Source organism: Aythya marila (assembly GCF_965140915.1).
Source record: "Aythya marila genome assembly, chromosome: 21".
Classification (NCBI taxonomy): domain Eukaryota; kingdom Metazoa; phylum Chordata; class Aves; order Anseriformes; family Anatidae; genus Aythya; species Aythya marila.
The window spans coordinates 108,554-125,160 of NC_139062.1; the positions used below are offsets into that span (position 1 = coordinate 108,554).

The 16,607-nt window shown below is 36.5% G+C and overlaps 1 protein-coding gene across 6 annotated transcripts in view; it reads right to left on the minus strand.

The window, feature by feature from the left end:
* Positions 1-1,487: 1,487 nt before the first annotated feature.
* GNB1 (G protein subunit beta 1) overlaps positions 1,488-16,607 on the minus strand; it is a 44,526-nt gene continuing 29,406 nt past the window's right edge. For 5 of the 6 annotated variants that reach the window (XM_082776912.1, XM_082776911.1, XM_082776915.1 and 2 more), the window contains 8 exons: positions 15,591-15,697; positions 14,283-14,346; positions 12,117-12,279; positions 9,409-9,475; positions 7,728-7,929; positions 7,002-7,218; positions 3,612-3,719; positions 1,488-3,191 (listed from right to left, as the gene is read on the minus strand). In XM_082776912.1, the coding sequence (XP_082633038.1) occupies positions 3,613-3,719; positions 7,002-7,218; positions 7,728-7,929; positions 9,409-9,475; positions 12,117-12,279; positions 14,283-14,346; positions 15,591-15,697 (927 nt within the window). In that variant the 3' untranslated portion in view covers positions 1,488-3,191; position 3,612. The remainder of the gene's footprint in view (positions 3,192-3,611; positions 3,720-7,001; positions 7,219-7,727; positions 7,930-9,408; positions 9,476-12,116; positions 12,280-14,282; positions 14,347-15,590; positions 15,698-16,607) is intronic. The other variant, XM_082776916.1, reaches the window with a different exon arrangement.

Genomic DNA, 16,607 nt, shown 5'->3' on the forward strand with positions numbered 1-16,607 from the left:
GTGTTTAACACAAGCGCTGTCCGTAATAAAGAAAATGACAACTGTTAGCATTTCAAATTACTCACCCTACATGTTAACCTCTTGACACAAAAAGTACCTTGGTATTTTACTGCCAGCAAAGACACTCTCAGCACGGACAGGAAACATTAATTGAACATATAGATAGAAATTAAGGGAAGTAATATAGACCATGTCTGTATTGATTTTATTATTGCCTAGACAGTCACATACGAAACATCCATTGTAATGAAGATGTACCAAGAGTGGAAAAACAGCTGTACCATTTGGAACTGCAAAAAGACTAAATATGAATTCCAAAATTTTAAGCATTTCCAGCCACAAGCTACTTACCAGTGCTCTGCAGTCCAAAAACCCAAAGCTCACAGTTACGACTACTAGTTCAGTAATGCCACCATCATATTTTCCATACTCAGCCTTTAAAACCTTCTCTATGGAGGCTGAAAATTTCCAAGTTTGGTATGAAAACAAGCCTTCACAATGGAATTTTTCTTGGTTGATGTGAAATGAAGGAAAATCCACTCAAGTCAGGTTACAAAAAGAGATTATACCCACTAAAAAAAATGAAATGCCCTCAAACAGACGAATACCAAGTTGTTAAATCAACTGCATTTCAACACCTCTAAATACTTGAGAAATTTGCTCCTGTAGGTACAAAAAAATTTTTATTTTCTAGATATAATACTGCCTCGTGGAGATTTTTTTCTTATTGAGCATTAAAATGCCAACTACTTACCCTTCTCAATACCTACAGTAAAGGACAGCTAATAACAATTTATTTGGCCAGATCCTCAAATGGCAAGAACATAAGATATTCAACTCAACTGTTTTCCTATTAAAGGACACAAAAGTTTAAAATGTTACTGAACATTTTACTGAGATTTCCTATTTCAGGTGTTCTACTTTCACACATTCCATAAAGAATTTTTGGGATGTATACCACATGAATCACACCAGCTATTTTCATTTGTAGTTTGAGCTAAGAGAGCTCTACGAGCTGTTTTTGATTAAGCTCTTGAGAAGCCCTAGCAATCAAACCAATAAATATCCATCTTAATTAAGAATGGAGAAGGAAAAATGCCTGCAGCCACTACACTCCACGTACGTGTCACATCTCTACTAAATTTTGCATTAGCATGTATCTCACATTTACACATACATTTTCAAATACTGATGGTAACTTTTAAACATTTTACAACAACAAAACCCATGAGGGCTTCAGTTCATCTTGCAACTGGTTTTAGTTTCAAAAACAAAACAAAAACCCCACAAACCTAAACCTGCATCTCGTCACACACTGAGCTGAAACCTTCTCAAACAACACATACACTGCCCAATTAAAATATTGAACAATTAAAGACTTGTTCTCGGGCTGTATACATCTCTCTCATATTTGTTCCGTAACTCAAATTCTGCCAGAAGGAGTTTTGTGGGTAGAACAATAAGCTGCAAAACAGATCAGTCAAAACTCATGTCAAACTGCTTTATTACATCTTAAATAACATTACATTTTAATATAGTATCTATCTTGCATCCAGCTTTCTTGAAGTACACTGACTTTAAAATTAAATACAAAAGGTGAAGAGGGATACAGGGTGTGGAAAAAGCTCTACAGAGTAGTTTCATGAAAGAGAGAAAGAAGGAATTCATCTTTTATGCCAAATCCAGGCCTAACGCACAATTACAGCACATTTTTGTACAGAATGTTGCAGAAAAAACAAAATGGAGAAAAGCTACTACTGCTGCTAGGAAGGAGCATTTCTGGATACAGTGAGAAGATAGGAAAGTTTAACAGAACAATCCGCTGTCCAAACACTGCTGCTTTTAACATTTTATTTGAAAAGAAAGCCAGGAAAACCTGCTCATTACAAAAATGACTCTAATCAGATGCAAAGGACTCATCCTACAAGAGGAACTGGCTGCGAGGAACTGATTTATAAAGAAGATGGTTTAGGTTCCCTCCTCCCACACCCCAGAATCTTTGACAGCGATTGTTTGAACAGGCCGTTTCTTTAAAATAAAAAAAAAGTGACTTATCACGCTACTCCAAAACGTGCATAGCTTTGTACTTGAGTTCTTTATAGATTTATGCACAGAGTAGCAACAATAAATGAATACAGCGACAATGGTTACAGTTTTTAAACAGGTTATTTCTTCAAAGAAAAAACATCTAGAGGACTTAGTCCAATATGCACTTTTTAGCATTTCTACAGCATGCGATTCTAAGAGTAAACCCACCCAATATGGCAAACAATCAAAAAAGGTTCTTTTGTTTAACTTAGAAAGTTCAAGATCATTATTTTCAAAACATTGATTTGTACATCATTTCATACACAAAGAATTGACTCAATACCCAAGTGTAGGATAGGTCTCTTTTGAAAACAGAGATTCCTGGTTGTTGAGACTACAGGATAGTGTTAGGATATATAAATTGCCCTTTCAAGTGGACAAAACCAAAACAGATTAAAAAAATCAGTGTGGTGAGAAGAGGGGGTAGGAGGGACCAAGGATTGCATTTGTTATCCATAAAAGGTGAAAGGATTCTTTAAACAAGCATTCATTACCTTGTACAGCATGTGCTTGGTTACCTTACTGCTTAACATTACCCTATATATGCCAAGTTTTGTGCAACAATTATTTGTGATACTAGAAAATAAAATAAAAAAAAAATAGGGACTAAATTTACAGCGTTAATAACCCCCAGATGCTCTGGGCTAGGACTCCCTTGTTTTGCTCAATTAAATACATAAACAAATGTATTTAAAAAGGAAACTTGAAAAAAATCCTGCTACAAACATGACTTTAAAATTTGTAAGTGAGTGAGATAAAGTCCTTAACTTTGACTTGGAAACTACAGTGAAAGCTAACTGTTTCACAATTATGCTCAAGTATATTTTCTGGTCATGCTTTTATGATAGTGTTTGATTTTTAAATTCTCAAGACAAAAAAAATGGTCCCAAAAGGAATGCACAATTTCATTTTGCTTACAACACAGAAATTCTTCTTGGAAAGGTAATTGTGCTCTTCATTTCAGCAACAGGAGACGGAAAAGATCTTGCCCTTTGAAGTTGGGGAGGATGGGGGTCCAAGTTAGTATGGTTGGATTGGATATGCTATCGTTTTTAATTTTCAATCGTTGGAAACTTCTTCCAGTCACGGAGTCCGCCGCACTTCTGACACACAGAAAAATGTATTAAGAGTTGCACTTTGATAAATTCTAGTCAGGTTTCAAGTTTTGCTCTTGCTACCCACTGATGCATTCTGCCATTATCTCCCCATTTTCAAGAACACCATTTATTTACCAACCCAGACTCAAAAGACCATAGAGTCATCCATACCAGGAAAATAAAATCTGCCATAAATAGCTGACCACAAAAACGTCATTGCGTACATTAAACAAACAGCCTTCTAAAAGCAAACAAAACAAAACGCTACAGTTTTTTTTTTCCCCCCATGACTTTCTTAACTTGAACTATAAGCTTACAGCATCAGCAAAAATAAAAAATAATAAAAAAAAAGCACTGCTTGGACCTGGAAAAAAGCATCTGAACACCAAAAAAAGGACAGTCTTAATTAATTTGCTGTGTACTTACTTCAGTTCCAGATCTTGAGGAAGCTGTCCCATGATCCTGTTGCCACTGCCATACCATCATCAGTCACACCTAAGCAACTGACACGGTTATCATGACCGGCAAGGACACCTATAAATAAGAACATGCAACAAACCTATTACATTGCTCTGATGATTTCTTATTTCTGTTCAAGTAACTCTGAGGCAGCCATGTTTGGATTAGTCACCCTATACATCCAAAAATTCTGAACTAGTGGTTTAGGTTTGTAAATGCTTCTGCTTTTTCAGGCACAAACTTAGAAATAACTGGGTAGGTTTGCAAGACAGTAACGCAGAAAATGCCTGACTCCAAGATTTTGCATATACCCCGCATTATGACCTTACTGCTTTCTTGTGAGTTGTGAAATCATTGCCTTGAAAATCCTGCCAACAGTGTCATGTTAACGCAGTGGTTAAGATCAATTAGATTTTGCAAAATTCTTAATGCACTAAACAAGAAGCTGGATTATGTTCTGAACACTGAAGCATTTTCCATCTATTTTTATCTTACTATGTTTATAGGCACTTACAAAACTTCAACACCTACATGGTTTTTGCCAATACGGAGACCTGCTGCAAATCAATTATAGTACCATTAAAAATAAAACAACCAAGACACTAAACTAAACAGCAAAAAGGGAGCCAACATTTACCTCTATTCCCTTTAACTGTTTCAAAGAGGTAAAAACCAAACCTGCTTATGTTCGAGCTCTACACAGCCCACTGCACTGAGCTAAGATATACTTGATAGATTGCATAACAGACTGATTAATCTTTCTACATCAAATTACACTGCACAGGACTTACCTCCTTCATATTTTGGGGGGTTTTCCCCTTCATTTACTATGAAGGAAGTTTTAGTTCACATACAAGCTAGTACGTTTAAAGAATTAGTGTTTTTTTTTTTTTTTTTTTTTTTTTTTGTTTTTTTTTTTTGTTTGTTTGTTTGTTTGTTTTAACTCTTACTTCAATGTAAAAATCGCTACTTCCTACACAAGGATTCTTGATGTTTGAAAAATGTAACTGCTTTTATCAAGTATATCAGAAATGTAAGACTGTAATACCCTTAATCTCCAGAGCCTATTAAATCTGTATACGAGTCTAAAGCTCAGCACAGAATTCTGCACTTCTGCAGCAGAAACCAAATTTTAAGTGTTGAAGTGGATGATACAATCTTCAAAAATTCAGCATGATACAGAAGCCAGCTGCCAGAGCTGACGCAAGTGCCTAGGAGTTACCTAGAATTTGCTGGGAAATAGCATTAATGCATTAGAACTGACAGTCTGCCACCACCATCAGTAAGTGCTGCAATTTGATAAACCAGAGAGAGAGAGAGAGCCAAGAAAGCTTACACAATTTGTTCTGAACACATCAGCTACAAAGGTGTTTAATATAGAATCAGGCACTAGAGAAGTGTAAATTCTGCTCAGCAATCTAAGTCTCTGAACATTTCAATAAGCAGAAAATTTAAAGCAGTTGTTTAAATCTGTTTAAGATTTGGCAGTAAAAAAAATTGCATTTCATGAGTACGTGGACTGTATAATCCAGATTAGTATAAATTTTTTTCCTCATTTCTACAAGTCAGCAAGATCATTCCCTCCCCTCCCATTCTTTGTCTTCATAAGGTAATTTCAAAGAAGGAATACAGGACAAAACAATTCAGTAAGTGACAAAATTCTCTTCCCTGGTCATCTCCCTCAGTACTTTGTCATATACCATCACATATATGATATTTCCAGAGCATGTGAAACACCATTTGTGAACCTAAATCTAGCTGCTAGTTGCGTAAAAGGACTTACCTGCTAATTTGATTTAATAAAGCATTAAATATTTTATTTTCACAGTACTTAATTACAACTAATTGTAAACTAATCTGAACATTAATGGAGAGCAATTTCTCAATTCATTGCCAAGTTTTAGATACATACAGGCCTACATACACATTTATGGTCTCAATAATTAAAGTACAAAAATCTTGAACTACAAATCTCACACGGGTGAGGTTGATTTCTACAAATGCATTTCAGTATTTCTGTAATTGCATTTGGCATCATTAACTTGCAAATAGAACCAAATGCTGCTACTGTGCCCACAGCTCCAATTTCTCAGCACTAGTAGAAAACTGTCATAAATTCTGGAAGAAGAAGTAAAATCTGAGCGCTAAGAGAAAGCTGATAAAGTAATTAAGAAATCAAATGGAAATTACTTCAGTATAGTCCAGGGTTACATACTTACATATTTTCTACCTTTAGTACACAATCCTCTCAAAGCAGTAAGACAATCTGCACCAAATAATGTACTTGGAACTAACCCTTCCAACTCTACACAAAGGGATATTCTGCTTGGTTGGTGGTTTTTGTTTGCTTTTAAAGCAGACCTACATAATTTTAAAAGCCCAAGAACACTTCAATAACGGAGTAGGCTCCCATCATCATCCCCAGTTCTGATGCAAAAAGCAACACATTCATGACATAACGTGTACTTTTTCTCCTTTTTTCTAATAGAAGCTTTGATTTTAAAGAACTCCAGTTAAATTACCTGAACTTTTGGGCATATAATTCCTATTCACTTCCTCAAAAGTGAATCTGCACAATCTTTTTATTCCGCTGTCCCTACAGTTACTGCTACAAAAAAATCTCATGTTTACTTAAGTAGCCACATTGATGAGTAGCAAAATTCTTACAAAAGAGGTAGATTGCTTGATGTGGCAACATCTTCAACGATCCTTTTATTAGTCCATGCTAAATAGCCAGTTTGTTTCTACTTTAAAAACTAACACAAAATAACTAATGAGTATATTTCAGTAAAACCTTTCTGGCAGAAGTGTTTAGTGTACAAATAATTTTGGAAATAATGAAAATCAACGAACCTAAACTGCTGCTTGACAATTACAATACCATAAAATCAATGCAACTGTTCATTGCAATATGAAATATTTGATGGGATTTGATAGCTTACCAACTTCCAACTTGTAGTATTTCTGTAAGCTGCTCTGTCAATTGCTGAGGTCAGGCAACAGTAAGACCTCCATAGAGGAGATGGCAGACGCTATGTAGAATTGCTTTGAACAACTCATATGTAAGACATTGCCATGGGCTAAATAAAATAAAAATACATATAGCCCCCCATCTCCAAAACCTTGTTTTTAATGGCAGTCTTCCTGTTCTCAACCATCCATTGTTCCCTTTTATCATTCAGGAGTATTCCAATCGATTTGTTACCATCATTAAGCCATATTTACACTGTTGGTCATCTTAAAACAGGCTATCACTGAATTTTGAACTTGAGACTGGGACTGTTAACAAGCCTGCACATGTCACAACTCACACATTCAGTATGTCACTGTTTCTAATATTTAAAACCAACTGTTTACCTGCTCTATCAGCTTTCAGTGTATCCCACACATTGCAGTTAAAGTCGTCATAACCAGCTAGGAGGAGACGTCCACTCTTGGAAAATGCTACAGAGGTGATGCCACAGATGATGTTATCATGTGAATAAACCATAAGTTCCTGATCAGCCCGAAGATCAAAAAGCCTGCATGTAGCATCATCAGAGCCTGTGGCAAATGCATTGCCATTGGGGAAGAACTTCAATGAGGGTATAGGAATAAAAAAAGACAAAAGATTGCAAATTAATTTCAAAGTAGCTGACAAAACGGACAAATTAATCAAAAGCTGCCACATACATTATATCTGGAAGACACAGAAGTTACAAAATTAACAAAGAGCTTTTCATCTGGCATTCAAGCATAGAGCCCATCACCTCCAAAGTACTCCACAGCTGTGCATTTTGAATAGAACTTTACCCTAGCTCCCAGGTCGGACTTGATGTCTGCCTTTTTGACTATATTATTTTGTACAGACCAAGTAGGAAAGGAAAGCAGCAATAAGGAATGTTCCCCTCTCCGCTACTGGCATATAGGCAAAAACAGTGAAGTAACAAGTGAAGAAACACTACCTTAGTCACCGTTTCCACTTACCACAACGGATATGTACCTGTGGAGAACTACAGCTTATAGTACATGCTTCATAGCTGAGATGAAAGCAATACAAAACCAGATTTAGATCCCACGTCCTCTGTTCAAGCTGATACTTACACAGATGGCGTTGATATCCGACTCATGGCCAGTGAAGGTTTGCCGACACATTCCTTCTCTAACATCCCACAGTTTGGCAGAGGCATCACAGGCACCAGAAACAAAACACCGGGCATCAGGAGCAAGAGACAAACTCATGACATCTCCAGTGTGCCCAGTAAATGTAGTTGTCTGCTGACCAGTTTCTATGTCCCAGAGAGCGCTTGAAAAAAATAATTAAAAAGGCAAAAATCAACACGTTCATGTTATCTTTTGTGCTCCATTAGAAAGTCTATACAGCAGATTTCATCTAAACCTGTTAATTTCTCTCTTCTAAAAAGCGAATGTCCATGAAGTATTAATAAAAAAAATATATTGAGAGTAGAAAAAGACATTCTTTGCTGAACTACTTAGCTATGTTACACAATAATCGTACATAGCGGATGTTAAAAGTCATCTTCAATTTTTAAGATATTGGTGTTTTTAAAATGCAGAACAAGGGGAAAAAAAGACTAATGTTCATGGCTGTTTAAAAACAGAGCTCCTGAGCCATGGTAATGACTTCACTGTCCAGTGGATAAAGTAGCGGCTGTATGGCTACAGCAGTTGAGTCAGCCTCCTTTTTAAAATATCGCTGTGAATGTATAACTTTGTGAATTACGTTTGTTGTCTTAAAGCCACATCATTTTCCCCAAGACAGCAAAATCACTACTACTCTGATCAAAGAGTACGTAGGAGTGAAACAATGCAACTATTCTTTCAATTTGCCTAATTTCTCAGCAAGTCAAATCCATCAGCAACAGATTTACAAATAAAAGATCATGGTACTTCGAGCCTGGCTGATCTGAGGTGCTATCAAGGACAAATTTATCCAGACGACCATCAAGTTACTATGATAACACCTGAAGCAGTTGTATAATCTTTTAAAAGAGCCTTATTTTAACAGATCCTGTTTTTTTTGTTTTTTTTTTTTTTTTGCTAGTTTGTTTTTTTAATTAAAATTATACTGAATATAATATAGCCTAAATATAAAAACAAATGTCTATATTCAATAGCTACTCAAAATCAGTGGACTAATAGATGGGTATTCAAAGAGACTGACACTGTGTAGGAGAGGTATATATTAGACAACCTTTGCTGTAAAATCTGCTTCTTAAAAGCAATGCAGCTCTCCCAGGCAGCAGATATAATAGAAAAATTGATGAAAAGAAGATTGAGGCCTTTTTCGTTCCGAAGCTAGTATTTATTAAGACAAACACCTACATTCTCCTCAAAAAAACCCATCTGCTGTCACTGTAGAATATTTTCTAGGAGCTCTTCTGAATAGTAGCATTTTGTATTAAAAACATTCAAGTATGACTTTCAAGAAAAAGTAATGAAAACTGAATACTGAAGTACTTGGAGAAGAGTCTAGTATATTCATTTCTGAAAGCCAAATAGTTATATTAAAAATTACCACATACCATCTTCTCACAAAGAACTAGGTCAGGCTCTTCAGAACATGGGCATAACTGAACAGCCAAAGCTAAAACACTTGAAAGACCAAGTTTTCCATTATTAGTAAAAACATGGCATACGAGCAGTAATCATGTTGAATCTTCTGGATGACTATCAGCTTTATGAAGAATTAGGTTTTCGCATTTAAACTCTGTTATTGAAGAAAAGTCTTTACTAGCAATCATGTCACAATTTTACTGCTTACCAAGTGGTGTCGCCAGAGCTGGTAACTATTTGATTATCATCCAAGAAACGACAGCATGACAAGTATCCTGAAAGCAAAAGATGTTGATCAATAAAATCAGAGACTACTCTTTACACTGCATATTGACTTAAATGTTTCTTCTTCCTCCCCTGGAGGTGCTGTAAGATACTGCTACTATATGTAAAATACACCACGGACAATTTTTACATGGGAACCTCAGAAGTTTGAAACAAAATATATTTAGGCTCTCTACAGGCCATGCCCAATTCAACCATTACACAAGCACAGTAATACACTAGTATCAGCAAATTGATCTAAACAAACACAGAAGAGAATTACTGAAGTAGGGGGTCTGAAAATATTTTTTTTTTTTTTTCTTTTGGTACAAAGTGGGCAGAGGAGGAGAAGGGGAGAGAGAAAGAGATGGAATAGTGATGCAAACCTCTGAAATCCACTGGCCAACCTGGACGGAAGTACAGGTTATCTGGCACTGTACACTGAACCTAAGAAAGTGGATCTTTACAACATCCAGGAGGAACAAATGATTGAGACATGGACTGGATCATACAACTATTGAAAAAAAAAAATGAACTACATTCTTGGAAGTACAAAGAAGCAAAGAATTATCTGAATGTTGTGAACTTTCTTTCTACTGAAGGACCAGATGCCAAGCTATCAACATAGTAACTCTGGTTACAAGATCAGCCTGTCCCAGCCATCTCTATGTCAGTGTGTTTTCTAAAGCACAATCAATTTTCTGAAAATTTAAGCTATGGCAAACTAGGAAAATTTGTAAACATCAGCTTCCAGCTATAGGCATTGTGCAATTCACCAAAAGAAAAGCAGCTCATTAAAACTGCTCCTTTGAGAAGACTGCACATGAATCGGTCAGGTCTCAAATGTATTCTCTCGATTTCCCTTGCCTTACAGTGACATTCTGCATAGTGTTATGCAAAAATCCATGTCTTACCAGCTATAAATACAGTGTATAACCTTAAAAAAAAACATTAAATTGCTGGAATACCACAGAAATAATGCTCTTTTTATCGTTAAAGCCTTTTATATACATACACAAGGCCACACACTGAAAGCCAAAGCTCCCTGTGTCCAAAGATCATTCCAATTCTCCTTGCGCCCTGAAAGGGGTTTGTGTGGTGGGGAGAGGACCTCCTAATAAATCACCTTAAGTGGTCACATCACAACCACTACTATTATCTGGAGGTCCAATCAACATGCTTTCCCACACCCTCAACCCCACCCCAAGGGTACAGAATTCTTCTAAATTACATGAATCATACCACAGAAGAAAACCCACTGAAAGAAAATTAAATAGCAGTAAGCCCACTTTAACATACAGTCAACTTTTTCTGTATAAAAATTCATTAATGTACAACTATTTGTTTCTGGGTAACTTTAGTTTCCTTCAAAGAGTAGTCTTCATACAATTTTCTTTACCCTGTAACTAGAGGTTTGATGAGACAGAAAAAACAGCCAGACACAGAATCCACCTGATACTTTCTCCAAAGGAACCATTAAAGGTTTTCTCCAGAGCCAAGCTGGCAACCTCTAGAGTAATCCGTGTCCGTTTCTTCTGCTGCATTTTGGATTATGCTTTTTGTAGAAACAAAGGGACAAGAAAAATGATGCGCAGCTTCTCAACTGCAGCCTTACAGATGAATCCTTTTCTCAGATTGCTGGAGGAATTACTGATTCCACAGAAAAAGCAAACTACTGATGTGTTTTGTAGGCTCAGTATTTTACTAGAACTCTATAAGATACAAGAACACACATATAGCCAGCATTTTCATTTCCAGTGGAGTTCAAGAAACACCCACCTACCTCCTACTCTTCCTCTGAAAAATTTCCAATCCCATTCAAAAAAAAAATAAAAAATCATGGGAATAAAAGCAAGATGTCCATTATCAGACAACATACAAAAGCAGTTCACACTTGGCAGGTGCTCATCTCCCTTAACTGCATTGTTTAGGAAGCAGAGAGTATCTTCAGTCAGCAATTTTGCTTTTAAAAGATAGTTTGTGACAATAAGCTTCTTGGATCAGAAAGAAAAAATTTCAACTCATCCCCTAAGCTAAAAACAAAAACACAAAAAAAATCAAAAACCTTTGCAACTGCTGTGTTTCTCTAGTCCTTCTTATCTAGCTAGATGAATTCTGCTTCATCTGTCACTAACAGAACCTTGCAGCTGCTGTTTACAGCCTAATTAAACTGGCAAAGCCTACACGGCTACCCTTCTTGCCTCACTCACAAGGCAGTCCACCTTAGAAACAGAAACTTAAGGTAAAAATTAGGGTACTGTATTTTAGGCAAAAAGGAGAAAAAAATCATTTGTCATCCAAACAGTTAAAACTGAGACAGTGTATAAGGCTTATGACTACCAGTGGCTAAGGACCAAACAAGTAATTCAAGGTACTTTTAAAAGCACCAGCATGACAGCTAGTAAAGCTGGAAGCAAGAGAAAATTATTTAGAAAGTTATTTAGAAAGCATGTTTTGTAATTACATCTCCCTTCTTGATGAATTCCATAAACACGGCAGAGGGATTAATACATGGAAGAGTTTGAACAACTTATTAACTAAGTCATGCTACACCAGGCACTAAAATAACATTTCAATGAAACTTGAATAGATTACAAAAAGAAAATCTGCACCATGTACTTAGGTAACTTAGATCACTGAGTAGGCACTCACCTGTGTGACCAGCTAGTTCACGGCTGACACGTACATTCCCTTCACGAGTTTTCAAGTTATAGATGGAACAGATGTTATCAAGACCACCACAAGCCACATAATTTCCAGAAGGAGCATACGCACAAGTCATGACCCAAGATGAACGCAGGGGAATAGCATGCACCTGAAACAGATACATTAAATCCTTCAACTGCAAAACAACTTATTCAGTACTTCCCTATCAGGAGGTTTTCATCTCCCTTTCTCTCAAGCCACACATCTTTTGGTCAAAAGCACAAGAAAAAAATAAATAGCTTGTAAGACCGAGTAATGATGTAATTAAAACCTTGGATTTGCCTTTCCTGAATTCAGTTTAATCAGCAATTTTGGTAAAAACTAAATGATTTCATTTCAGTGCTCTGATTACCATTGGTTTGTAACAGGTTCTATGCTATGCTATGAATGAACAAGTAAGGAAAATGCTACTCTCGCTGCCATTTAAATCCTTTGGAAATCCATTGCAAGCAATCAGACTTTGTATTTAAATAACTCCCCATGTTTCCTTGTCATTCTGTGCTCAACAAAACTTTATAAAAAAATATTGAAACCAAACATTTTCTATCTTGTTAATTTATTGCATTCATCCTTCAAATTTGTTTGTAACATCTCTGAGAAAGGGATCATATCCTTATGTATATCGTGAAGCTCCCATGCAATATTCACAATCTTCTCACATTTCTGAAGTAAATAGCAAAAACTAGGGTCTGTTCCTCCACCGCTACAGTTAGTGGTGATGCAGCAGCGATCAACGGTTAGAGAACACTGTGCTAACAACATGACCAGATCGTTTGCAGAAGTTTTCTAACAAGGAACTACCTAGAATATTTACCTTGAGTCACTTATCATGCGGAAAAGATCTTTTTATGACAGCTGTGTTACTTCCACTCTGTGCTGCAATGGCCAAAAAACATCTGCAGGCTATCGTTCAAATGTTTTGCATCAACTACTTCCAGGTGCTACCCAGACAAATTTAATACTGTTTTAACACCAAGCTATTTGTTAGCTGTAATTCCAGGTGTTTTTTTGTTTGGTTGTTTAAAAACAGAGCAAGAACAACAAAACCCACACAACTCAGTCACTACTTCACTGAACCAATCTTGCCAACAGTTATGGAGGAGATGTTTCCAGCAGCTGAGGAGTTCCATCTCTGATTCTAGTAAAAAAAAATATCTGTCTGGTACCAAATTCTGATTCCATTCCATCTAGATAAGACAGCTGCTCTCTGCCTCTTGGTGATGCCATGCATTAATTAACATTTGTATCAAAGTAGGAGATACTAATACAGAAATAATGGTGCACAGTGATTATTTTAGCATCTTTCAGTTGTGTTACAGTCATTTAGAATATATTTACCCTCAGGTTAGGGTCAAAAAATTAAGCATGAAAGCAAAAAATGGAAACTTTTATTTTGCAAACAGTATTAGTAAGGCCATAGATTCAATAATTGACAGATTCTAGTCATCCCAGCTTTAGGAGTTACTACTGGAAGTGCTTGTTTCTGCTTCCCCTGTGTAGCATGCCATTTGCTTATGCACATTGGCAAAATTGCTTATAAGGCTCTGATATGAACTAAGTCAGGAGAATTTGTTCAAAAAAGTCAATTCCATGCTCCTGTGTCCCAGAGACTTAAGTATCGCTCCCAACAGAGGGGCGGCATGTAAACTGTTGCTAGCCCTTTTAACTGTAAACATAACCACTAAATACCAACCACTGTCATGTGAAAGTAGAAGTAATTCTCGTCTGCATCATATGACTGCAGCCAGGAAATAACGACTCACATATTTCAGGTCTTTCAATCCTTCACTGCAGACAACAAATTAGCATGGCTATTCTTAAACCTCTATTTTTGTGCAACATCCTGATTACTTCTTGCTCTTTGTTGATCAGTGATTCTGTGGCATCAAAATAAATCAAAGCATTTCCTTGGACTATTTTGTTGTTTTCTGTTTGTGGTGCACATTTTCATACACAACACACTTAGGACACTGCTATACTCTTTAGTGGTTTAGAAAAGTCAAAATTTAGGCTTCTGACTACAGAAATAATGCAGCCAAAATCATGACAGATGATACTTCCTGCCTTCCTATTAACAACTGAATTATATAGCAACATACCAGTTAGTCTTACCTTGTTTGTAGTATAGCTGTCCCAAATTATAAGTTTGCCATCCTGGGAGGCACTAACTAGAAGCCTAGAGAGGAAACAGAAGGTCAACACAATCATTGCAGGAAGACAAAGAGGAACATATTTTGATGGCATTTGTCTCCACTATCAGAACTAAGGTACTTGAAACCATTTAAGTACAGCATGTCATTACTCAATTCTAGTTATTAGCACCAGAAAGATTATTTTGGATGTCATCAATTTTAAGTGATGAATATTGTGAAAATATGTGATGGGACACCAACATGTCCACATGCTCAGATTTCAGAAAGACAGTAGCCACATAACAAGCATCTCAATCATGAAAACCAAGGCAGAAAAGTCACATGGAATTGATGCTTGTGTGTTCTAGACACAGGCTTCAGATTCACTGAGTTTGGGAATCTGTACTGTCAACTTGTTTTCCCTTTTCCTGTTTGTAGAATTTTAACTCCTGTTCTAAGCGGTCCAAAAAACCTGAATCAATGTCAGCACTGAAATACAAAGGAAGTAAAAATGAAATGCAGTGAAGATATCACTAATGGAAGGGGTACCATTAGGAAGATTTTTTTTTTTAGTTTATTTTTTAAATCAACACCTCACTCCACACTCAGCAACTGTTTGACACAAGGTACTAGTTAATTGTTCAGAACTCTCTTACGTGCTTGTACTATGTTTAAAGATAAATAGGAATAGTGGCATGAAACATCTGCTCAGTCTTGGTCTTTTCTAAGTAAATTCAGATACAATAGTCCAGTACAATATTCAAATTTGTTCCACACCTCTTCCTCTCTGACCATTTCCAGCTGAAAAGTGCAGTGCAATCACCGAAGTGCTCCAGTGGCTTTGCCTTTTTTTTTTTTTTTTTTTTTTGATCTTTTCTTGTAAAGAAAAGAAAATGAAAGTAGCTCATACTGGCATCATTTAGCGTCTCTCTGGACTGAGTATTAGCAGTTAGCAAGAAGAATTTAAGGAAAAAAAAAAAAAAGAGGAAATGATAAGACCTGCTGTATCTCCACATTTCCTCAGAATTCACAGGGTACCACAACTACATTTTTTGGGCAAGCAAACATAACTGGCATTCTGGCAACAAGTTTATTCTCATGAAAAAAACATGCAAGTCAGGAGGAAAAAAGTGATATTAATAGCTTCTGAATTCTTTCTCTTGGTTGCCTAAATTCTCTTGGAACTAGTGGTTCCTAGTGGTAGAACAGGTAAATAACAGTTCTGTGCACTCAACTTTCCAAAGCACAGTGAAGCCCAATGATCCAGTTCTGTATCACTAATACCCACCTGGAATCAGTCCCCCAGTGCATTGCATAAATTTTAGCCAGGTGTCCCCGGAGTGTTCTTCTAGTGCGCATTTGAATTCTCCCCACTGGGTCAATATTGGCTGTGATCTGTAATTAGAATTGTGTCATACCCTCAGTTCTTGACTACACAGTTCCAAGTAACACATCGTAAATAATCACATTTAAATGAGCATTGCAATGTAAATCAGGCAGTGCTACATTTTGAATATTGACTGATTTTTAATGCCTAGTAGTTACTTCATTTTATGAAGTACTTGCTTATTTATCAAGCAAAAAGATCTGCTCTAGATGTAGCCTATCGCATGTATAGAAACTATCCGAAACTACTTTCTTTTGGTGGTATCTTCTTAGACCTCTAAAACTTCAGTTCTGTGATGGAGGGTGTTTCTCCTTTTGGATATTTTTTTTCTACATGGCAGTGCAATACGTTGGGCTTTAAACATGCCTCTACTTTTGTTGGATGAATAACTTGCTTTCAGAGCCAGACAACCTTTCCTTCCAAATATTGGAATATTAAATTCAGAGTACTCCTGTTTTATTTTAACTTTTGGAAGATAAAAGCAAGATCTGGAATAAGCGGATAGCAAAGTGAGGAAGTAATTAGTTTAGCCATCCTTTGGCTGTTAAGTTTAACATAAATAAGTTCTCCAGCCTGGAGAAAAATACCAGTTAAAACAGCACACATTTCCAGTAATATGTAACGAGTACACATCACAACAAATCCAAGAGTTTACAAATTTGTTTTATGGATAAAGTTTGCATACTTCTTGTGTCTCCGTGTTGCAGAATTATTTAGCAAGAGCATTTGAGCAAGGGTCTCTGCTTCTTTTCAAAGACCATCAGAACAGTTCAGATCTTAAATGAACGGGTAAAAGCATTTCCCTTACAGAACTCCTCGTGATGGACCTCCCCTATTAGTAATACTGAGGTTGGTGGGAGGTTTTTTTGTTTGTTTGTTTGTTTGTTTTTCCAGTTTGTTGGACTTTTTCCTGCATAC